Genomic DNA, 24,221 nt, shown 5'->3' with positions numbered 1-24,221 from the left:
TTGCTCCTAAACTGCTCCAGAACGACATTTTTCCTGCTCCGAAAATTGCTTCAAATCTTAAACCACCACAGAGTTGGTGACGACATAAAAATACATTGAAAGATACACCACTTTCCACATTGAAAAAAAATTTGTATGAGTACACTGGTCAATCACATTTACTCATTTTCATGACATTACAGGGGGGGGTAAACGACTTTGAATATCGATATGTCTCTGGCACATTTTCCAACATGCCAACCTCAAAAGGCTACCATAGGTGCACTATGAAAAGAAAGAAACAAGTGGTAGGCAGCACACTGCCATAGCGCTGTCCCTGCTTAGAAGAACAGATCAATTTAGAGTGAATAGGGAAATAAAAATTGGGCTTAATATTTTTCCATTCCAGTTAGATCCTTTTCAAAGGGTTCTTTGGAAACGTGTTTATTGAAAGCCATCACAGTCGTTCAAGTGTGTGTCTCAGGTTTTAAGAAAAGTGTTTCAGTGCTCCTTGAAGTTATCACCGAGTATGAGAAGGTTTAGCTGAGGCCTTCCATGTTCGGGTACAAATAAGGCACATTGAATGGACGAATTTGATTTGAATGTAATAGTTGCACTTAAAATAAAAAGCTGTAATTTCTGTTAGGATTGTGCAGTTATTTTCTTTTTATGTAGGCCTTCAACTTTCGGACAAATGTTGATGTAAATCCAAGATGTTCATAATGTTGCCCATTTGCATTTACAGCCCTTACTTGGCAACTAAAGTAACTATCACAGTTCAGCAAGCTTCATCAGCTAAAGTGTCTTGAGTGGGTAAAACTGCTGCATACTACAAAATGATAGAAGACTATCCTGCTGTTTTGTGCCCAGAACATTTACAAAGCCACAGCAACCGAAATCACAATTTCACAGAAGCTATATATATTGGCAAAACTGAATTATATACGCTTTAAATGCATCACCATGTGCAGTTTACAGAAGTTTAATATTGTGATGTCTGCTTTCATGGCTTAAAACTTGATACCTTTGCTTATATTATTTTCAAATTTTTAAAAACATTTTTTGAAAGATTTGCTGGCCCCCCAAAAAAAATATCTGCTGCTCTGTCATTAGTACCTTCTATTTTGAAATGAAATAAACTTCATTCAAGCTAATGTTGCTGTTGACTTGTGAGTCCATGTATTTGTTTGAGATAACTTTGGGTGAAAGATGGGCTAAAAGCTTGCTACTAAGGGGCAAGATACATATATGGTAGTCACAATGCTGATGGTGACTGCTCATATTGATCCCGTATGTATGTCGTAGCATAATGTGTAATACCGCCAATTCCTGAATTAACATGCTATAATTCTTGTAAAGTCTTCACGTTGCCTCCTGATAGGCCACGAGAAAAATTTTTTCGTTACTCAAGTGCAGCTAAAAATCATCAAGGTATATAGTGTCTTGTTATGAGAAGCTTAAAGCCTTAGTGATTCCACTGTCATGAAAAATATCTTGACAGTCATATGTGTCTTGCAAAATCTTTTAGTGATAAGAATAACAAGAGTCTTGACTCTGGCATCCTTGATGCCATGAGGTAGCATATGAGGGTTGATTGGCCAGTGGCCTGCTGCTAAATTTCATGTTCTAAAATGCTTCACATTCGCTGCCTTCACTGCGAGTGGCACCCGCTAATGCTCCCAGAGCTACATCTAATGCACTTATACAAATGCACAAGAAAGTGGATGGAGAGGCAGCCATTGTTGTAGCTCAATTGTCACTGCATGCATAGTGCAGATGTGGATTCGACACCCACTGGTGGCAAGTTGCCTTTTCATCCACTTTCATTTGTCTTTTGCTTAATTCTGCTGCATAGTTCAATTAAAACAAGTTACTTTCCCCATGTGGTTTCCTTGGCTTCATTGTCTGTTGGCCTGATGTGCTTGCTGAAAATATTCTTGAAGCTCGGCAGAAACTACGGCTTCCCTCCATTTCTTGTGCTGACACCGTGCCAAATATGACAGCACCGTAGCTAAGCTCGTACAGGACTTGTGCATAGAAACACGTCTCCCTGAGAGTTTGAAGCCGAGCTTGACAGACTGTGGGGCGTAGCAGGAAGGAGCCATTGCCAAGGCCATCTACACACGGAAACGAAGAGATAAAAAGAACAAAATAGAAGGGATGCATGCCGATGAGTAATTGACAGGCGTTTTATAACGCCAGCAAGCAACCCGAACGCCGCTGCCCTTATCACCGATGCAAGAGTAGCTTTATCTCGACAATGCCAGACTGGGTGGTTGCCGGGCTTGGCTCTCTGTTCTCATGTCCGTGACGGCGGGAGCAGCCACTTTCTCCATGGATGTACTGAGATACAGTCTAATGGCTAGGCTAGCACTCATGTGTGTGAGTACCCCATTGTTATCGCTGATTGCATTTACTCTTGCATGGATTTCTAAAGAAGTTAGGCAGGTTTCTGTGCTTTTTTTAGCTGATACATTCTACCTAGCAAAAAAAAGAAAAGAACTTCAGGAGACAGAAGTAGACGGGGGCAGAGGGCTAGACAAGAAGAAAGGCACCAGTATCATAGAAAGTGCATTTTTAAGTAAGAGGTTCGACTGTTCAGTGGGCTGCCTTAGCTAATGCGTTATATTACTCTAACCTGTCCACTTCTTTTCTTGAGTTGTTTTGTGTGCTGTGTACAATGTATTAGCTAGGGCCTGCATTTTTTGCTCTTGAACCCAAATAAATATTGGAGTAGTTAGATTAAGTGAGCTGGTTGACATTTGCGATTCGGAAACATTGCAACAAAAAAATAATTAACAAAAAGACAAGCACAAGCATTGTTTCTATTCATGTGCTTGTTGTACTGTTTCAAACGCTCGGCACTTGTGTGTGTGCTTTCTTTCATAGCTGACCTTTCTCTTTTACTGCACTGCTTTGAAATTACAAATCGCTAAGGCCCGCAATATTTATTTTACAGCAACCATCACTTGAATCAAACTTCCGATCACACAGTCAAAAGAAGAACACCGTAAACTCTGAGCTATTGTAGGGGTTAGAGCACAGTATTGATTTAGATCGAGAAAGACATGACATATTCGACTTTCTTGTTTGTTTCGTGTGCTAAATGAATGTCCGAGCCCTCTAGACATGAAAAAAGAAAGAAAGAAAAACAAGTGTCGGAGCATCCTAAACAATTTACTGTAATATTTGTTTTCAAGTACCAGTTTTTGTATCCAATGGGTAGGTGTGCCATGACGTCAATCTATTTGCATGCTCTGTTCTTACGATTACTGCTACAGCCTTTCATGAGTACAGCCAGAAGTGCATAAAGCACTCTTGCTTATTTTTGTTTTATGAGTGGCGTAATCAACCTAACCTTATTGCTACATGACAACAGCAAATCTTGTTCTGTGTTTTGACCTCGATGATGCTATGTACAGCCTTTTGAGACCAACTTTAATATCAAATTAAAATATCTTCCAAGTGTTTTTCAACCTTCAGGTTTGCTAAGTGCATTCTTTTCACATGTGAGAAGCGTTTGATAGAGCCTGTACAACTTCAAAAATGTTTGCGCCTCTAAACGAAGCTGTGGGCAGCTGCAGACTGATGTTGATGGTGCTGCTGTGTGATATACTGTAGAACCTAATTAGAGGGAAGTTTCCAGGACTGGAAAATAACTTCACTGTGTTACTATTTTCACTATAACTATAGTTCAGTATTCTGTGCCTTCCTAAATTCAATAAATTTGTATTAATATGTTTGATCGGTTCTAATGAAAAAGAGCTCAGATTTGCTCCTTGTTCAAGCTTGTAATCTGACATTATTGGCTCCGAAGGTCTGGAGTAATGTGCGTCTAATATTTCCTTTGGGTCCTCGTCAGAAACGTCTTAAACTGTGCAAACACTTTATATTGATCCTCCCTAATCTACCATGCAGTTGTATAAATACTGAAACATCAAACTGAAACCATATTGACTGCAGATATTTTTTCCCTCTTTAATTATCTCACTATATTTTAGTGCCCTCTGTTTCTTCTTGTTTCTTTTTATGTTTTGCTAGCAGAAATCATTATCATTGTTATGAATATGCGTATAAATATATTTTTCAACATATCAATTTCATCAAAATAATTCATTTAATTAATTTCTGAGGTTTTACTTGCCAAAACCACAATCTGATTGTGAAGCACTGTGTTCACTATATAGGAAAAAAATGCAAATATATCTGTAGGAGTTTCATTAAGGCTGGTACTACACATTGCTATAGCCTGTGTGTTCAGTGTAACAAGGTTCTGCTATATCTATTTACTTGTCAACTTATTCGTTTATATAGGCACCAAGTTTTTTCCCTTTCCCTCTTCAGCCATAGTTATGGCATTAATGAGCCTGAGGTGGTGTTCTTAAATTTTGGACTGCCAGTAACAGTAGCAAGAGGAATGTTTACCATGGAATGCAAAATTCATTTTTTAATATACCAACATATTGTAAATCAGTCTGCAACTAAACCTGTTATTGCACAGGTGTATGACATAGCAGTGTAATGCACAGCAGTTCTCAGAACTGTCTTTTAACCCGCCGTGGTTGCTCAGTGGCTGTGGTGTTGGGCTGCTGAGCACGAGGTCGCGGGATCGAATCCCAGCCACGGCGGCCGCATTTCGGTGGGGGCGAAATGCGAAAACACCCGTGGTACTTAGATTTAGGTGCACATTAAAGAACCCCAGGTGGTCAAAATTTCTGGAGGCCTCCGCTACGGCATGCCTCATAATCAGAAAGTGGTTTTGTCATGTTAAACCCCATAATTAATTAATTAACTGTCTTTTATTTCATCAGGTAGCTGCAGTAGCAGCTGTGAGCCCATGCAGAAAAAAAGAAATGCATCATTTTAATGAGGTTTGCGTTAGACTAACTGCAAAATGGATGAGCACTTGGTCTTTGCTGGACATTGAACATTAAACATGGTGCACACGTCATCATCATCAGCCTGGTTACGCCCACTGCAGGGCAAAGGCCTCTCCCATACTTCTCCAACTACCCCGGTCATGTACTAATTGTGGCCATGTTGTCCCTGCAAACATCTTAATCTCATCCGCCCACCTAACTTGCTGCCGCCCCCGGCTACGTTTCCCTTCCCTTGGAATCCAGTCCGTAACCCTTAATGACCATCGGTTATCTTTCCTCCTCATTACGTGTCCTGCTCATGCCCATTTCTTTTTCTTGATTTCAACTAAAGTGTCATTAACTCGCGTTTGTTCCCTCACCCAATCTGCTCTTTTCTTATCCCTTAACTTTACACCCATCATTCTTGTTTCCAAAGCTCGTTGCGTCGTCTTCAATTTAAGTAGAACCCTTTAAGTAGAACAATTTAAGGTGCACACGTGTTCAAGTCCAAATGAGTGATGGTGTCTCTTTTTTTTCTTTTGTCTTTTTAAGGAGTGTTTGAATATTAGTTTGTTTCGTAGAATTTTTGTCACATTTATATTAAAGCTATGTTAATTAGCCAATGTTTCGCCAATGTTCGGCCATATTTAGTTTAATAAAAAATGAGTTTTCATTGTCATCGTGCTCCATACTTCAGGCTTTAACGAAGCAATTTCAGCGAGCTCTGTCTGCTGTTTCACCTTGGTTTTACTATTTGTGTGCAAAGCAGAGATGCTTTTCTTAGACAAGTGATGCACCCGTTTTTATGAGTATATACATTATGATATATCATAATAACTATCATACCTGCTGTATCTTTTTTGAATATGTGCTGGTCTACTAAATGTTTTGTCTTCACTTGGACAGCTTTCTCGTGCTCTCAGAAGAGGTTTGGGTTACATTATTTTCAGAACTGCGAGATACCCGAGTCTAGATTAGTCATATTATAGAAAATGCGTAGCTTGTGTATCTTTCTTTGGAACCGTGAGAAATCCAAATCTAAGGTCAGTCATATTTTTACAATGCACATATACTTTTTTAGCCGTTCAGCCCCAGTATTTGCTCATTCATTCATGTCTTCTAGGCTGGAGTAGTAGGGGCAAATGTGGGGAGAATATTTAAGTGATAGCCAATGAATTATATGAGTATAGTTGGACAACTGGCAAACATTATGTAATGAATGAAAGTAATATTTCTTTGTTCCCTTTGTAACCTCTCACGAATGCTGTTTTGTTGGCGAACTCTTTCCCATCAACAGCAGCTGCTGTACGGAGGTACGCATGCACTGAACTGATAGTATAGCTCGTACAGTCCACTGACGTCATTCGAGCACTTGAGCGCAACACTTTTTTGTTTGTTTGTTTACCTCAGTGAGCAATGTGTGGATGACACGTTGGCGGAAGCACTGATTAGATTGACGGGACACGCTTCTCTTGTCAGAGTAAAAGAGCAGGTTCGCGTCGCCCTGAAGTATTATCATCACCTCTTACGATGCTGCCTCTCACGTGCACACAGGTGGCAGTGTTTTCATTTCACCCCGGAAAGTATTGTTCAAGGTCAGTGAACCTATTATAAAATTAACTGTTGGATAGGCTGATGACTTTAAATGGTGAAAGCAACAGAGAAATAGACAAGAAACAAGGAGCAAACACTTTATCTTGGTGTCGTATGCCTCTTTTCAGTTATTTTTGTTGTCCCGTCTTGGGTATTTTTTTCACGGTGTGTCGGAGAACATACAGTGAATGGAGAAAATACATTTGACTACTAGATTCATGCTTTACTGATATTATCTGACATGGCCATTGTCGGTCATGTATTGGAAATGGTAGTCTTTGAATCCTTAAGAGACAGAAGGAATAGCGAGACCACAAAGTTAATTCTTCCATAATAGTTGACTGTTGGGTAAGCTGGTGCAGCATGCTGTATGTTGAGCATCTGTTCTATCCACTTCGTTTCTTCTTGTCCTTTTTTATGCTCAGCGATACAGCACCTATTCTCTCATTCCATTTATTTTCATAAGCTGGGATTTTAAGGTGACAACCACATTGTCAGAAACACCGCAAGGACATCCCATCGCAAACAGACCTGTAACATTATCATACCTGCTTGCACCTGTAAAAACTTGTGCAAGCACTCGTGTCTTTAGTTTCAAATTTACTTCAGGTAATATAATTAGAAAGTTTGCACAGAGGTGTTTGGACTCGGCCAAATGCTAGTTTCAGGTTTGCTGGAGAACATTGGGTAAGCATTGGCACTCGCAATGATAGTGCAAGTCATTTTGAACACGTAAACATCACCATTCATTTGAATTGAATTGAACATTTGAATACCGCAACAAATTCAACCACAGTAAAACTAGTTAACATGCTCATCTTCTTTCAGGAAGTAGCCCAAGAGTGACTGGATGAAATTGTGAGAGTGTTTTCATTCTAAACTGACCGCATTCCACATCTTTATGTCCACAAACTGTAACGCTCGTTGACCATAAACATTCTTTCCTGATAACGTCAAGTGCAGTGAATTCCCTCAGAACTCTTTTTCTTCTCTCCCTTGACATTGAAAACATGTTAGCATTTACTGATAACACCTTGTTATTTTTCTTGTTCTCAAAGATGTATATACTTATTTTTTTTATGCTAGAGATATGTCTCGATCTTGTGTCCTGTGCTATGCCCCCTCCTGCTTGGTCATTTGTCAAGGTTATGCATTATTGCGTAAATAATAAATAAATAAACCTGGCCAAGCCTCAGTGGCTTTCTTTTTTTTTGGTAAAAATTGGGCTGCTCACTTGTATAGTATCGTTGGTCATCTGACTGGTTTGAAGCTGTTTGATGTCTTCATTTTGTTCTGTGTTGCAAGATAATGCCAGTGTAAGGAAGGAACAAGTTTGTGATTTGTGTTGGCCAGAGCGGTATTGTTAGAAAGCGCATGGCTTTTCATGAAGTCTGACATCCAAAGGACTCAAGTGGCTGAAGTAAGCGTGCCAAGTTGAATGTGGGAAGTGTCAGTGAATAACAGGGGAAATGACTGCATCCAAGGTGTAGCCAAAGGCATCTAAGCAAAGGCTCTAGATGGGAGAGAGACTCCAATAACGTATGAAATAGCACCAGGGCACTCCCTGCTGGGATGCCTCAGTCAGTGTAGTCATCATTCCAGGACCTCATGAGTCGTAGCTGCCTGGTATGCTCTCTTGACCAGATTGTTCTGGTCCTGGGAGCCTACACTGGATGGAAAAGCTTCCCACGGTTGTGCATTGGGGTGTGGGCTGCGCATTGTTGAGTTTGTTTGCAGGCATGCCAATGTGGCATGGTAAAGTGTGGCTGCTGCGTTGCAGTCAGGACAAGTGCATAGATATTGTATTTGGGAAGACTGATATGGTTGGGCATGGAATGAGAGAGTGAGAACAGGGGAGAGCTATACAAGTAATGAATGAATGAAAAAGGGAAGCATTCATGATTGACCTAACTGGAAAGACGAAATGTAGCCAACCAAAGAGGGGGGTGGCCAACAACAATGCAGGAGATTTAAGCACCATAAAACCAACGTTGCTGGGCCCATAGCACCACCACCCTCTGCAGGGCAAACGATCGTGGCTGCTTTCAGAATATGTGGTGCCTATTAACACTCCTTCCACCTAATAGAAGTATTAATTGAAAGTTTGCACTTGGCATGCAGTTGATTATGTGCTACTGTGCGTCACAAATTGCAGAGCACCAGCTTGCTCATACTGGTATGTTGGTGGGAGTGGGTGAGGTTGGCACATAACAGAGCCTGATTAAAGTGCCGGGAGAATCCTTTGCTGTGGAGTGGCCTTTGTTTCATCATAGTCATCCTATTTGAAGTCTACTGCAGGACAAAAGTCTCCTAGCAATTTCCAATTGCCCCTGATATGATCGTGAACAGTGATCCAATCTGCTTGAAACAAAGCTAGAACGAGCCTCTGAGACGCTGCGAAGGGTCACGGGATTGGCATTTTATATTGTGCCCCCCCCCCCCCCTTTTAAACGTTTAAACTTCTTTTTACAGGCCCCTGAGCCACCCGGCATGAAACGCAAGAAGAGCCCGCAGCCGGGCCACCGGGTGCTGGTGCCACCTGCCGACAGCCCCGGGCCCTTGTCGCCCCTGCAGCACGGCCCGCCACCGATGCGTGCACGGGGCTCCTCTGCGGGCTCCCTTGACGACGACATGGTAGCCGACAACACAACGCTGGTGCGTAGTGGGCCTGCGCCCAGTATAACATTTGGCAGTTCGCACATGCACTTTTCTGCATTGCACGTTTGCCCAACTAATGGCGTCATTGGTCATAATTCAAGTGAATAGGAAGAGCTAGCTGCACGGTGGGGCTTGTCTTTTGTGCATGCTTTCATCACGAGAGCCATGTCTACATTTTCCCTTCCATAATACAAGCAAACGGGGCTTGTACGTGCTGTTTGCAAAAGTAATGCCACTGCCTTTAGTTTGACTGACTGCCTCACAGGAAAGTTAGGTTTAAAATGATGAAAAATGTTTATCTGCTTGTTTTCTGAGGCTCGTACTCTTGGGCAGGGACCCACCGAAGCAGCTGAGTGGTTGCAGTTCTGTGCAACTGAGCACAATGTTTGCAGTTTCAAATTCGGGCTGCAGCATCTGCATTCTAATGGGAGCAAAAATACACGAAATGCCTGCGCATTCACATCTCGATCTCAGGGTGTATCAAAAAGAGTTGACCGAATTTAATCCAAGGCCTTCCACTAAAGCACCTCTCATCGTCCGGCAGTTTATTTGGGATGTAACCCAGCTATCCTTTGCAGGCAGATTTGTGCTCATGACTTGGACAAGTCAAATACATGCATGTGTGGCAAGATTTTTTCCCAGCAACAATGCCAGCAAAAGAACCACATTATAAATTGTGCTTGTTTGTGTGCTTGGCCTTTTTGCTTGTTAGTGTGAAACCCCAGCAAAACTTACATTGGCGTTGACGCACTTCTCAGAGCCTCTTTATATGCTTGCTGTGAAGTTCTGCGGCCAATGTTCCATTCTCTCATTTAGAGGGGTCCTGAACCACCGCTTTGTAGGTGCCGAAATCGGAAGTAGTGGCATCTATGTAAACATCCAAAATCAAATTTGAATTGCACACCAAGGTGACGTTCAACAGGAGGAGCATTGTGGGCATGTCCCGCTCCGCCGTAGCCTTCGCAGTGCTAGTCATTGAAGAAGGAGGATGGGTAGAACCACGTAGGGTTGTGTCATTGCCAATAACTCCGCTTCTGCTGAATGCATTGAAGAACTTTTTGCAGTGAAGTATTTCTGGAATAGTCTAACTTAACTTCAAATGCATTTCTCGACTTCGATAAAATGTGGTTCAGAGCCCCTTTAACAAACATGGTGAATCCTCAGTTTCTTTCATTTACTTCGCATGAGTGGTGCTTTATTATGCTTGAAAGAAGAAATTACTTATTCAGTCCTAGGCAGAGAAGTACTTCACATGTTGATTTATGTATGACATAGAGCATAAATGAAAGGAGTGTGCTGCTGAGGAAGCCGTTGACTTTCATAACAAAATGCTGTTTGTTGAGCCTTATGAAAGCCTTAGTGAGAAATACCAAGAAGCAGGCACCAGGTCAGCATTAAAATAGTTATATTTGCTGCTGGTAAAAGCTATTTATAGTGGTGGCAATATAACTATGGAAACTGGCTGTATCATAAAGAAGGCACAAGTCATGGGTGCTGCTAGATACCACTCCGGTGTGCCTCCTTTCATGTTCTTAGTGGTAAATATAGAGAGTAATGAGCTGATCCTAGAGTGAGAACTGGCTTGCGCAGCAACAAGTAAAAACTATGATGAATTTTTTTTTTTAATTAAGAAAGATCTAGAAATGTGCTAGCTAAGAAAAAGAAAATTAGAGGAAATAGTTTCTCTCATGCAACATGTTTTGCCTAAGAACTTCATTTATTATTTAAGTAGTGCACAGAGGTTTACGTTGATGGCTGGGTTTAACCTTTAGTCCAAGGAGTCTGTGGTACATGAATAAAGGATAGTGTGAGCTCTTCAGTTGTATTAAAGTTTACCATATCTCCGTTATTGCAATATTTATCAACTATTCTCATTCTCTAGAGATTCTTGACATGGATTCCTTTTATGGCCAATTTTTTAGCGCAAAACACGATCCCTGCAGAATGCTTATGCAGTGTTACTGACATGACATCTTCAATTTCCTTTTTTGTGGGTGCTTTAAATGAAAGTCCTCCACCTCAAAGCTCTAGAAAAAATACTGGCAAGCCTGGGAGCACCCTAAATAATTTACTATACTAGTTTTACTACAAGCAGTTTCAGTTTAGCTTCTCGGTAAGTGTATGCATAACTGCCTACTTTTACGATTTTATCCTAAAATGCCCAGTTATTAGAACTGATTTATGATTATAATATCTAATCTTTAGTTATGATTTTTCATTGACATATAATTTAGGGCAAAACTTCAGAACGATGACAAATACAGTCGCTGAGTAATTTTTGTCATCCAATCACGTGATTATACACGCTGACCAATGCAGCAGCGACGTCAACTGATAAAACCAATGTATAACAACAACCAAATCTTCCACAGCCATTATGTGAATATTGCAGTAATAAACTTAGTACTATACCTTTCTGCTTGTGGGTGACAGAGATTATTGTTACAGCTCATTATTGCTGAGGCTATGTAGAGTATCGTGCCGGTTCAAAGCACTGCTACAAAACAGTCTGCGAGTGTGTAATAAACAGTAAACATAATCAGTAATCAAATAATTTTCGGTATTTTTTTGGCTTCCACTGTAGTGTTTCTTTCATTCTAAGGTCGGCAGGTCTGCATATGCGTCGGGACGTCATGACATGAAACGGGGTTATGTGAGAGCAGGACATTGCGACGTTTTGGTGCTCACTAGGTTGTCTGGTATTCTGGTATTCTGGTACTCGTTGCACTTGCTGATGTTGCAGCATACCAGATGAATGAGCGAGTGGAAACGAGTGCCAAAAACGCCCCGACGTTCGGCTCACGCAAGGCCATCAATTGTGTCGTCACGTCACAACGCATGCACCTCTTAGGAAACAAAACTACAGCTGGTTGTAGCAAAGCTATTACATTTAGTTATTTAAGGCACTCTGAGGCTTGACTGCATTTTTTATACGGTTCGATGTCGAGGACTTTCATTTAAAGCAAAATGATAAAGAGCAGGAAATGTAATGTTGATACTCATTAATAATGCTTCAGATCTTCCCAGTGTCATAACTTATTGACTATTTAGACTTTAAAGTTTTTTCGTGTTTCTTTTTGTTGTTTTTATACATGCTTGGCAGGCTAGAACATGCTCTTTGCAGGGTTCTTGTAATGTGTCAATGCAGAATACATACTAGTCGCCTTTTAATTGTCAATGTTATTGCAGCCACCTGTTAAACACAATGTCCAGGCGTCTTGTAGAAGGGACGCCATAGGGTGTAACGTTAGACTAGCCGTCATGTAGTGCTGTTGCAGAAGTGGGGGAGCAGCGCAGACAAAGACAAGGACAGAGTGAGAGAGTGAGACAGTGTAAGTGCTTAACTAACGGATGAGTTCATTTCGTCCTTCAATAAATAAGTGCAGGATTCAGTTTGATGCATTAGGGGGAAGTCTAGGCTGTTTTAGTATAGCGCAGTAAGGGCAACATTTGTATTAATCTAATTTAGCACGATAAGTGCAAGTTCTAGATTAATCAACTTACGTTCTGTAATGTGCATGTTTTAGATCAGTTTGGTTTAGCACGATAAGTGCGAACGTTAAATGAATTAAAGAAGCATGGGCTTGGCGCCATGTTGTCACTCAGCCAAGTCTTGTTGTTAGCTAAGCACTCGGGTTGTTTCATTATTTCATTCCGTCCATGTCTCAAGAAGGTGGTAACGTCCAGCGCTTTCATTTTTGGTGCCAGTATGCGTCACCGCAAACTGTTGTCTGGCGCACCTTGTCTCTCTTCTAGCGAGTGGGCTGCTCTCGCCACCTCCGTCGAGAGCTTTGAGGGCAAGCTGAAGCCGGCCGAGTCGTTCTTGGCATTGGACAGATGGTAGGCTGTGCGTGTGAATGGGTAGTGAGCAATGTTTCTTTTCTTTTTTCTTTTTTCTTTCAGTACTTATGAACACGTAGCAGCAGCAGGCACTTGAGGCATGCCACTTTCTTTCGTTTCGCCTTTGTTTATTTGCTTCTAGAACGAGCACACAATTTCTGTCCGTTTATAGCTTTCGTTTCACGCATTTTCTCTGCACAGCTCCAGTACAAACACAATTAGTGCATGAAAGAGGGTGTTTCCAATATTGTGGCTTTATAGGAATGCCCGTTTTGAGCTTAGTGCATTTGTTTTATTTTCTCAACTTGCAGTTAACTTTTACTTCTTGAACTTTGTTGTAAGATGGGGAGGAAAGGAAAAACAAGGAGTGTTGAGAATAGCGCTGTGCATTCAGCATAGTTTCGTAGCTGTCAAAGCCATCTCTGCCAATGGTTATAGCATTAGATTGTTCCTGCAGACTTTTTTATGCAGGCTAATGTCTGCGCCTTCTTAAATGTGTAACTTGTTTTTACCATTAGAGAGTTTTAGAATGGGCGCCCCAATAGTTTGGGGCCCCAAAGAGCTCTGCGGGTGTTAGTGTTGGGGCACACAGGAGTGCACAGTTTTAGAATAGGGTTTTACGTTGGCGGATAGCGTCTTGCACTGGCAGCGCCACTATGGGGTCAGAGAGAAAAGCTATTAGAAATAATTAAATAAAATGTACCATTTTATGATAGGAATAGCCATTTTCACTTGCGTGTATTCATGTTCAATTACAATTTAGAGGTTATTCTGTAAGCAGCAAACTAGTTGCACTTAGTTTTGAGCAAACCAACTTTACGTGCCTTCACCAGCCAAGCTTAGCCGTGTTAGGCCTACAAGCCATAAAATCCACAATCAAATTCGGAATCAGCAGCGTCTAATGAATCAGTCATCATAACACATGCTAGTTGAGATAAAGTGATAACCGCTGTCACTTCTCCTAGCTTGCGAACTTCACGCGTTACCACGAATCGAACCCAGTTTAGTGCTAGGTTAGAGCCGCCGCTTCGATGGGTGCCGCAATGTTTGCTGACGCAAAGCTTTTGGGGCTGCTATTTGGGCTCCTGCTAAATCGGTGAAATAGCGTTCCCAACGCAAAACCCAAACGCAGTTTGCGTCTCACGCATGCGCAGTGGCTTCGATGCTATTTCTTTGGGGCCCCAAAACGTTTGGGGCCCCTATTCTAAAACTCTCTATTAAGAACCTTCAAACCTTTCCGTGTGAAATACTAAATATGTTGTAGGCCCTTCGGCAGTAGGCCGCAGGTAAGCGGCCCCTCACCAGGCACAATCGTGAATTTTGGTTATACGCAGGAAGTTGTAAAGCACCATCTACGCATGTCTTACGGCAGTAATTTTTCAAATATGTTCAGTATTAGAGGAAATGGGAGAAATCGAAATGTCACGTTGCCATGCTGCCAGGAGGCCAGCTTCACTGCCAGTTTAGACACTCTCCCCCTCTTCCTCGACCGGCGTCCACAAGCGCCTTTCTTTCCCCTGGCGTCTCCCTTACCGTAGCTGGAGGGCCACATCATATTTATGTCCCAAACTCCACTTCCCTTTTTTTTTTTTTGTTCTTCCTCTTCCTGCTGCACGGTACAATCTCAGTGGCAGGTATTGCCCATTGTGTGCTGGATGATTTACTGAGGTCATGTGCCACAATCAGTGATGCTGCCGATAGTGTGTCTTAAGTGGAAACATTTGTGGGTGTGATCATGACTTTCTGACTGGGTGCAGGGTTTCCTTGAGAGAAAGGGCACGTGGGCTTCTGTTTCAAATTTCAACTTGTCCCGTGCCGTGCAGTGGTGCAGCCGTTTGATACCCTGCAGACAGGATTGCCACTGCACGATCTACGCACTTCACAAGTCTGCTTGCAATGCCAAGTCAGGGCGAGGGGCCTTTGAAAAAAATGAATAATTAATAAGGTTAAGCCAGATCAGTAAATTGCGCTTTACCAATATCAAGGTGGCCACAGTTACCTTGAGGAGCAGGCTTGGTAAGCCATAAAAGATGCGAAAGCAAAAGACTTGGCAGCAACGGCACCCTAAAGTCCCTACACCAGCTCATTGTGATGTGAATTTTGACAGTAATCTGCTCCTAATTAGTTAATTATTTATTGAAAAGGAAGCATACATGGGATTGCAATGTAAACATGAAACCAAGCAATGCAGCCAAGAAAGTTTGGAGAACCTCTTGTGAACTAAAAAGGCCTAATACGAGAAAATACTTCACAAATACACAAATTTATGGACGTTGCAATTTGAGCGAGAAATTAAAAAAAAAAGATAAGGTTGCCTTTTCGTGCGTTTTCTTCCCTAGTAATGGGAATTTTGCATTAAACAAGTGGAAAAAATGAAATCTTGGAAAGAACACTTCGCCAGTGCAAAGGGACTTGGTGTTTCGTTTTATTGTCCTTCTAAAAACTTGGCGCTGATTTAGAGCATTTCGCCTGGTGTTATGACCACCCAAACCAAGCTGAGAAATGCTATGGCAAGTTTTATAAACTTTCAATTTAAATGCTACGAAACAGCTGTCACCCCTGCCCTCCTTTCTCTAACTGCTAGTGCCTAGCCTGAAAAATAAATAAATAAATAAATAAATAAATAAATAAATAAATAAATAAAGACAAAACAGTGCTGCCCGATTCATCAGAATTTGTGCAGTGTGATTTGCAGTGACCTTGCACAGTTTTGATGTGCTTTTCTGCAATCTGAATGACCAGGTTTCTTAAACTAAACAGACCTTCTAAATATGAATTTATAGGGGCTCTCATGGATAGATAAACGTTGTAGGTTGTTAGGAAGACCAGAACCTACAATGAACCGTGCTACCAGAGATGTACCGGTTTTTTTTTTTTTTTTTCTCATGTTGAAAAGGGGCGGAGCAACCTGTACTGTGATGACAGGCTTGCATGTTATAATAGCACTGCACCCTCTGCCAGATGCACTGAAAGGCAATGAGCCCTACTCTAGGCGCAGCTACATGGGCCCATTAATTCATCAATGTAGATATTTGAGCTTGTTATGTAACATTTTGAAGTTTTTCTTGTAGCACAAAAAAACACGAGGTCACTGTGCGTGTCTGTTTTCTTTTTTCTCTTCTGCGTCCTCGTGTTCTTTGCGCTTCAAGAAAAACTACAAAAAGGGCCCATTAAGATTTGGGCCCATTAAAGATATCTTGCAACACTGCTGATGAAACGTGCAGCATGCATCTAGTTTAAAGGTAATCTTCTCGTTAATCGTTTTGCACACCTCGTATTGATGGAGTTATCAGCAGTGAAAGGCTGTCCCTGCCATGCATTCAGTCTTCCCTTCGTTCCTTCCTTCGTTCCTTCCTTGTAATTCTTACTGCGTCCAAAGCTGCATGCTGTGCTCACACGGAACAACGCCCACAGTGCCCCGGCAATCATTGCGCTCATCTCTTGTGTCACTTTCATAATATATAGGCCACAATATAGGTCACAATATAGGCCATAATATAGATGCTGTTCCTTGCCACCATATGACCCCACCACCTTGGCTGTGAGAAGATTTCTCAGCTTTTACCGAAGGCACTACTTATAGGCCAACTTCAATGAAATTTTGCTGTGTAAAAAAGTCTAATTTCAGATGTTGGAGATATAGAGCAGCCTCTTTGCTGAATGTTTTATTTGAAATACAAGTGAGAGTGGTGAAAGGCTTCCAAAGGTAGGCTTTTTTAATACTGAAACTGAAAAAAAAAAATGTCGTTATTACTCACCAGCAGTGATGTGTAACTGAGGATGAGCAGCTTCTCAACATGACCTCCAAGCTTGGGCTGCCCTCAGCTGCCCGTAGTGCAGAGGAATATCTCGGAGGCAACTGCTGGGACTTGCGTCATATCTGCTATCCATCAAGGGCACGATTCTACTTTGGTACTATTTAAAGGCTGCGTATAAGAAAGTTAGACATTTACCAGCCCTGTAGCTTTGCCAAGATTGCTTCAGTGGTATATACTATTAATTTATTACCGATTTAGCCAAGGAGAAATTACTTTGCAGTTGACCTTTAATTGGGACATTTAAGACATCTGTCCTGTAGCCACCATGTTTGCTCTGGCAGAAGAGCAAGAAGAAAAAAATATTGCTGGGGTTTCGAAAATATGAAGGAAAAAAGCAGACAACCTCTTGAGTGAAATTGTGGTCTCCGAGTTGCATGAACAGGAATAATTGTTGGCTCAGATGTTCATGGCACCATTGCCTAGTTACTGTGCAAGCTTACGATATCCAAAAACTATTGTTGCTGGGTCTCTTTAAAGCAACACAGCATCAGATATGCTTGTGGCAGATGTACCAACACAATTACAATGCTTCAAGTGGAAACAGACTGCTTGCTGTTTGATGGCTTTTGTGTTTTACTGCACAAGCACCCACTTCCAGTGTGGCATGGGAAGCAAACAGGCTAAGGATGAAAATGCAAAAAGGGTACCACTAACACCACTAACACTAACACCACTAACATACTCCATGGGAGGATAGCTCCCCACGACATGCCACCAAGGGAAAAGTGTCCCCACAGCTATGTTGTGCACCCTTGCAATGACCAATGGAAATGACCAATGAAAATTGTCCCAGCTCTCACAAGAGCTGGGACCATATCCGTCAGCTTGAGCATTCAATAAGTGCAACATGGCATAGTACAACCATGCACGGGAACTAGGCACCACTCTTGGGCTTAGCGCTCAAAAAGGATGAACACAAGGTACATGATCGCCATTGGTGCAAGGCATCGTAGACAAGCTAAAGTCTGAGTGATGCCCAAGCAAAGGGGTCGGTGGACAAGTGGAAAAATGTGTACATAGCCTGTGCTATCCTGAAGAGGCATCTCCTGCACTCGCACTCCCGGCCCCACCGGTTGCACCAATGCGGCCAACAGTGTGAAATGCCACCACCAAAAACCGGTCTATGGAAAAGCCCACCCCTGGAAACACTTGCAAGCAAAAAGGGAGAGGTGCAAGGATGGCAGAATAGGCAAACGCCTGTTCAAAGGTGACAGGGTGCGTCTCAATCCCCACATTGTAGATAACAAGCAGCAGTAGTGTTTGTAAAACTGTATGATTCAATGAACACATAGTAGTCATGTAGCAGTCTAAGCACATAACTAATTGTATTTCTGAATTTATTTGATAAATGCAGGCTATATGAACCAGCTTTCATTCTTTTGTGTCAATATGACTTTGGTGTGTACTTTTATTGTCGCAGCAGAAGCTGCAAATTCTAAACGAAATCATGTCAGGAACAGTAAGAAGCTTATCTCGATCGCACCAACTTGCAGAAGCCAATGCTCTTAATGATGCAATCTCTGGCAGATTTTCAACATTCCATTAATTACACAAGAACAACACTTTCTCAAGTTTTAACTTGAAAATCTCACAACTCTTGCTGTACTGTAGGCAAAGCAATAAGGTCAAACACTTTTATATCTCATACTCTTTCATACTTTTATGTCGCAAAATATGAATATCTATTACATGGAAGGCATTCAGATCTGAACCTATTTACCACTGAACGCGCAAACTGGTTCTCTCTCGTTGGTTTCTTTCAATTCATAATGCATCCAGTATTCATAAATATCTTCGCTTGTCAAAGTGTAGACAGACCTGCCACGTTAGTTCGTCATGGCTGTGCTGCCGTGAAAGAGCGACAGAGCACTGAGTAATTTGCTGCACCTGCAGTCAGTAATTTGACTTGCAAGGTACAGTAGAACCTCGTTGATAAGTTCCCGTTAAGTACGTTTTCCCGGCGCCAACGTTCGCAATTGAGAACACAAAAAAAATGACCCAATAGAGCTACGCTAATTTTTTACCGGTTAATAAGTTCTCGCAAAACACCATTTTTTTAGCAACAACATTCAGTATGTCACCGAACAGCTATCGTATTGTCACATACAAGTTTTGTGTTGCTGTGGACAAAAAGGACATTGGGAGGTGAAGAGAAGGTTGAAGTGTCTCGCCGATCGGTAGTGTTAACCCTGACCACTCAGCTACAACCTTGTAACTGTATATATTGTAAATACATATATTTTCTCCTCGTATAACATTTTGGTGGACGTGCGGGGTACTCTCACCACAAGCCGGCCCTGGATCTTCGCAGCGGCCATCACATCAGTTCTGCTGTTATGGCTACCGATGCTGCCTCCGCCGCTCAGACACCAGCGGAAGTAGTGCTAACCCAGCTACGTCACCCGGGAATCTTCATCGGCACTGGCAAGGTCGACGTCGAAGACTGGCTGACATCGTATGAACGTGTCGGTAAGCCGAACGAGTAGAAGCCACACTTTTGCTGGCCAACGTGATCTTTTACTTGGGAGGAACCGCGAAAGTATGGTTCGAGACACATGAAGCCAACATTAGAAGCTGGGACTCCTGCAAGGAAAAGCTATGCAATCTTTTTGGAAGACCTGTGTGACGTCAAATGGAAGCCAAGCAAGAGCTAGCGTCTCGTGCCCAGGCATCAACCGAATCGTACGTTGCGTATATTCAAGACATCCTGGCTCTCTGCTGTAAAGCAGACACGGACATGCTGTAGGCCGATAAGGTTGGACACATCTTGAAGAGCATTGCGGACAGTGCATTCAACCTCCTGCTTTGCAGGAACTGCTCAACGGTTGAGTCCATCATTAAGGAATGCCGAAATTTTGAGCAAGCGAAGAGCAAACACATTGTACAAGGCTTCCACCGACTTCCGAATACGACTTCCACTTCCTTCTGCAATGATCCTGCAGCATCATATAACAGCCCTCCAGCTTCACATCCGCCTACAACACCAAGCTTGACACAGATCATCCGTCGGGAACTTGAGGCTATGGCTCCAAGTTGTCACTGCCCCCATACGCATGACAATATGGCCATCTCGCTCATTCAAGCTGTTGTCCACCAAGAAATTGCAAACATGGACATCCAGTCAGCCGTCCACCCACGTCCCGCCCCTACCGCTCCTGTCATTGCCTCTGCTGCAGCTCGACAATCGTTCCCGTATCAATATCGGAACCCGTCTGAGTGGCAAACACCGGATGACAAGCCACTTTGCTTTGCTTGCTCCCAGATAGGTCACATCTTCTGCCACTGCACTAGTAGCCGCTGGTACGCCTCAACCATATGCTGATTGCCGCATCGACCGAGACCCTCGGGCTCTGTCACCTCTTTCTGAACCATACCATGCCGGCCTTCCCTCTCGGGGAAACACCACTAGCCACCCGCCCTCGCCACAACGCCATCAGTCCTGTTCTCCTACACCTCGATGTCCCTCGTCCCTGTCCTACACTGGTCGCTTCTCGGGAAACTAAGCAATGCAGCTCCCGGAGGTGAGGCTGCATTGACGACTCGGGACTACAAAACCTCTGCTGACCCCTGCTGCTCGACCGAACCTTGTTGAAGTTTTTTTGATGATGTACCCATTCAGGCCCTCATCGATACTGGCGCTCAGGTGTCGATTATGTGATCAGATCTTCGTAGCCGTCTTTGTAAAGTCCTGACAGCTGCCGAGTCGCCTGCCATCCGAGTAGCTAATGACAGTACAACAGTCGTGATGGGAACATGCCCGTGTTACCATTGCCAGCTGTCCAGTGTGAGTCCTGTTCACTGTACTGGCCGAGTGCCCCCCAGAAGTAATTCTTGGAATCGACTTTCTGACTGCCCATTCAGCACTTATTGACTGTGCAACTGGCACCCTTTGCCTTGAACTGCCCCATTACTTTGCTGACCCAACCAACGACCCCAAGTCCTGACTTTGTTCTACTGAATTTGTTCGACTGCAACCTGATGCTGCGACTTACATCCTCATGTCACCTTCTCCACCACTTCGAGATGATCCTTACATTGTGTCCCCACTTTGCGACATCCTCCTGGCCTGTCAAATAGCACTACCAAGCTCAATTGTAACTCTTGTAAACAACCAAGCGTGGCTTCCTCTTCTGAACTTTGGTTCGTGTCTGCAAGTACTTCCTGAGGGTGTATCTCTCGCTGTGCTGTCCCCTTTGGAAGACTGTGGAGTAGTTGCTCTTACGCCTGAACCACGATTCGACACTACTGCAGCTTCTGCCTTGCCTGCTTCATGCAACGAGAAGTTTACACCTATGATCGTTACTGATTTATGACCTGCTTATGCCGACACCTTTCGCCGCGTTCTGATGTCCTATGAATACATCTTTGGTTTTGGCAATCACCCACTAGGTTGAACCCGTGTCGTCACCCATCCAATCCACACTGGTGACGCTCCTCCTATACACCGGCGGCCCTACTGTGTGTCTGCGGCTGAACGCCAGGTGATCCAAACGGAGGGGGACAGAATGCTCTCCAAAGATATTATCTAGCCTTCCTGCAGTCCGTGGGCGTCACCTGTCGTTTTGGTTAAAAACAAGGACAATACCTGGAGATTTTTTATCGATTACCATCCCCTCAATAAGATTACCAAAGAGGACGTGTATCCGCTTCCGCGTATTGATGATGCGCTGGACTGCTTACACAGTGCCAGCTATTTTTCATCGATTGACTAGCGTTCTGGCTACTGGCAAATCAGTGGATAAACGAGATCACAAAAAGACTGCCTTTGTCATCCCAGATGGTCTCTACCAATTTAAAGTGATGCCTTTCGGACTGTGCAATGCCCCTGCTACCTTCGAGCGCATGAGTGACTCTTCTGCATGGATTCAAATAGACCACAAGCCTCTGCAATCTTGATGTCATTGTTTTTTCACCAACGTTTGAGAGCCACCTCCACTTACTCTCAGCTATTCTTGTTGTTTTTCGACGAGCTGGCCTACAACTAAATTCCGCAAAATGCCATTTCGGCCACCGCCAAATACGAGTACTTGGTCATTTGGTTGATGCTGCTGGCGTCCAGCCTGATCCTGATAAAGTTCGTGCTGTTGATGAGTTTCCACTTCCACGTTCTTCTACCTATGTCCGAAGTTTCCTGGGGCTGTGTCCCTATTTTTGGCAATTTATCCAGAACTTTGCCGAAATCGCTTGTCCTCTCACAGACCTCCTAAAAAAGGACACCACTTTACGTTGGGGACTCGACCAGGCTGCAGCATTTTCAACGCTTATCAAGTCGCCTTATCAATCCACCTGTGTTGGGTCATTTTGATCCGCATGCCTACACAGAAGTTTGCACTGATGCCAGCAGCCATGGCATTGACGCTATCTTGTCCCAACGACAGCGGGACAGCAATCACGTGATCGCATATGCTAACCGTCTTCTTTCACCACCAGAGCGCAACTACTCCATAACAGAACATGAATGCTTGGCCCTTGTTTGGTCCATTGCTAAGTTCCGCCCTTACCGGTTCGGTCGGCATTTCACCGTTGTGACAGATCATCATGCCTTATGTTGGCTATCCTCACTCAGAGACCTGACAGGCCATCTTGGCCACTTGGCTTTGCGCCTGCAAAAGTACACCTTTTCCTTGTCCTACAAATCTGGGCGGCTACACAAAGACGCCGGCTACCTCTCCCACTATCCTGTCGATACTCCTGATGGCACCGAAACCGATACAGATACCTGCGTTTTGTCCATCTCCGACTTCTCGCGCATCACCAACAAGCAACGTCGTGACCCATATTCACGATCCATCAACAAACGTTGATGGATCGTGAATAAATAAGTGTGGCTGTCGCCGCCACACTTATTTGTGATAAGCACACTGACCTGTCTGTTTTACAGCGCATAGTGCGTGGTGCCATTGGTAGCATACTGCATGCTTTTAGTCAGCGATAATCCGAACGTGCTTGCATACCCTGCTGCAGGCAGCACGATGGGGGCATCACGTTTTACTTCAGTGGCATCCGGCGTCGTCCCTCAGCTCAAATTAGTGCCGGTTTCCCGTCCTCCCGTCGCGTTGGCCTTTGCGAAAAATGTCGGACCATACTGAATTCTTTGCCAAGTCACCAGCCTCACATATGAGATATCACCTGTGACTTCGACGTCTTCTACCCCATCAAGAACTGATATCAAACATGTTTCGTGACTAAAGCCCTATAATTCGCACACTGAATGGACACCCTAGGAAGCATTAAGATTATGCTTCTGCTGCCGGGGTTTATGTCGCGTACGAGTTTGTGCCGCTGTGGACAAAAGGACGTTGGGTGATAAGGAGAAGGTTGAAGTGTCTCGATGATTGGTAGATGGCATTACCCTGACTATTGAGCTGCAACCTTGTAGCTGTAAACACATATATTTTCTCCTCGTAACAGTATGATACGGTTTCCAGCTGCTAGATCCCATGTAAAGACAAGCAAAGGCGTAAGGTACGCGTGATTGAAAACAGTATAAAGCTGCCAGTTGTGGCAGCTTCAGCGTAATACTCACCTGCCCACCTCACGTGAAAACGTCAGCGCGCAGTTTCTTATTCCGGTACAGCAAATCTCCGCCCGGGTCATCGCACGCCACATTCACAGCTGTCGCCGCCACACTTATTTGTGATAAGCACACTGACCTGTCTGTTTTACAGCGCATAGTGCGTGGTGCCATTGGTAGCATACTGCATGCTTTTAGTCAGCGATAATCCGAACGTGCTTGCATACCCTGCTGCAGGCAGCACGATGGGGGCATCACGTTTTACTTCAGTGGCATCCGGCGTCGTCCCTCAGCTCAAATTAGTGCCGGTTTCCCGTCGCCCTTTTAAAACACCACACAATAAGAAAACAACAAGATATGTCTCGGGCCCCTGGGGCACCACCAGCTCGACGTGCGTCGGTGTCTACAATAGTTGAGTCTCTCAAAGTTCTTTATTTACTTTGCATCGTATGTTTTCCCGGTTAGTATGTTTATTTGCATTTTTTTTTTTTGAAAAACATATGAATGAGGTTCTGCTGTATTTGTGTGTTAGATGTCCTCTCCATAGATACCACAACTACTACGCTTTTTTTTTCTTCTTTTGCACAAGTTCGTTCTGGAGAGGCAGGAAGTGTGCCGAAACCACAAAACCAGTATACTTTGTGGTGGCCGAGGCTGTGTGAGAGTGGGGCTGCCCTAGTTGCCTAGGGAGTGGCAGTCAGAGGGTTAAAATTGAGACTGTAGGGCGGTTCAGAGAGTGCCTGCAGCTGTGACGAGCAGCTTAGTTTTGTGGCTAGCTAGTTTGATGTTGCTCTGCACGAATCTTTGTGTTCAAGTTGCCTATTAGAGAGTATAGTTCTCACGGACGTTCCCAACCTCCTTTATTCTTTTTTTCTTGCCCCCTTTGCTTTTTCTCTCTGCTGTTCTTTCTGTCCTTCATTTCCCCTTGCCATTCCCCCAGTGCATGGTAGCAAACCAGAA

At 43.4% G+C, this 24,221-nt stretch overlaps 1 protein-coding gene across 7 annotated transcripts in view; it reads left to right on the top strand.

The window, feature by feature from the left end:
* Dmtn (transmembrane and coiled-coil domain 2 protein Dmtn) overlaps positions 1–24,221 on the top strand; it is a 94,582-nt gene that overhangs the window by 7,152 nt on the left and 63,209 nt on the right. For 4 of the 7 annotated variants that reach the window (XM_075690556.1, XM_075690551.1, XM_075690552.1 and 1 more), the window contains exons 1-2: positions 2,323–2,361; positions 8,904–9,086. In XM_075690556.1, the coding sequence (XP_075546671.1) occupies positions 2,338–2,361; positions 8,904–9,086 (207 nt within the window). In that variant the 5' untranslated portion in view covers positions 2,323–2,337. Of the gene's footprint in view, positions 1–2,322; positions 2,362–8,903; positions 9,087–24,221 lie in introns of those variants that run through there. The other 3 variants (XM_075690554.1, XM_075690553.1, XM_075690555.1) reach the window with 1 other exon arrangement.

Source organism: Dermacentor variabilis, chromosome 4, assembly GCF_050947875.1.
Source record: "Dermacentor variabilis isolate Ectoservices chromosome 4, ASM5094787v1, whole genome shotgun sequence".
NCBI classification, from domain to species: Eukaryota; Metazoa; Arthropoda; class Arachnida; order Ixodida; family Ixodidae; genus Dermacentor; species Dermacentor variabilis.
The sequence above is the reverse complement of the archived record's forward strand: the minus strand, read 5'-3'. Positions and strand labels throughout refer to the sequence as shown.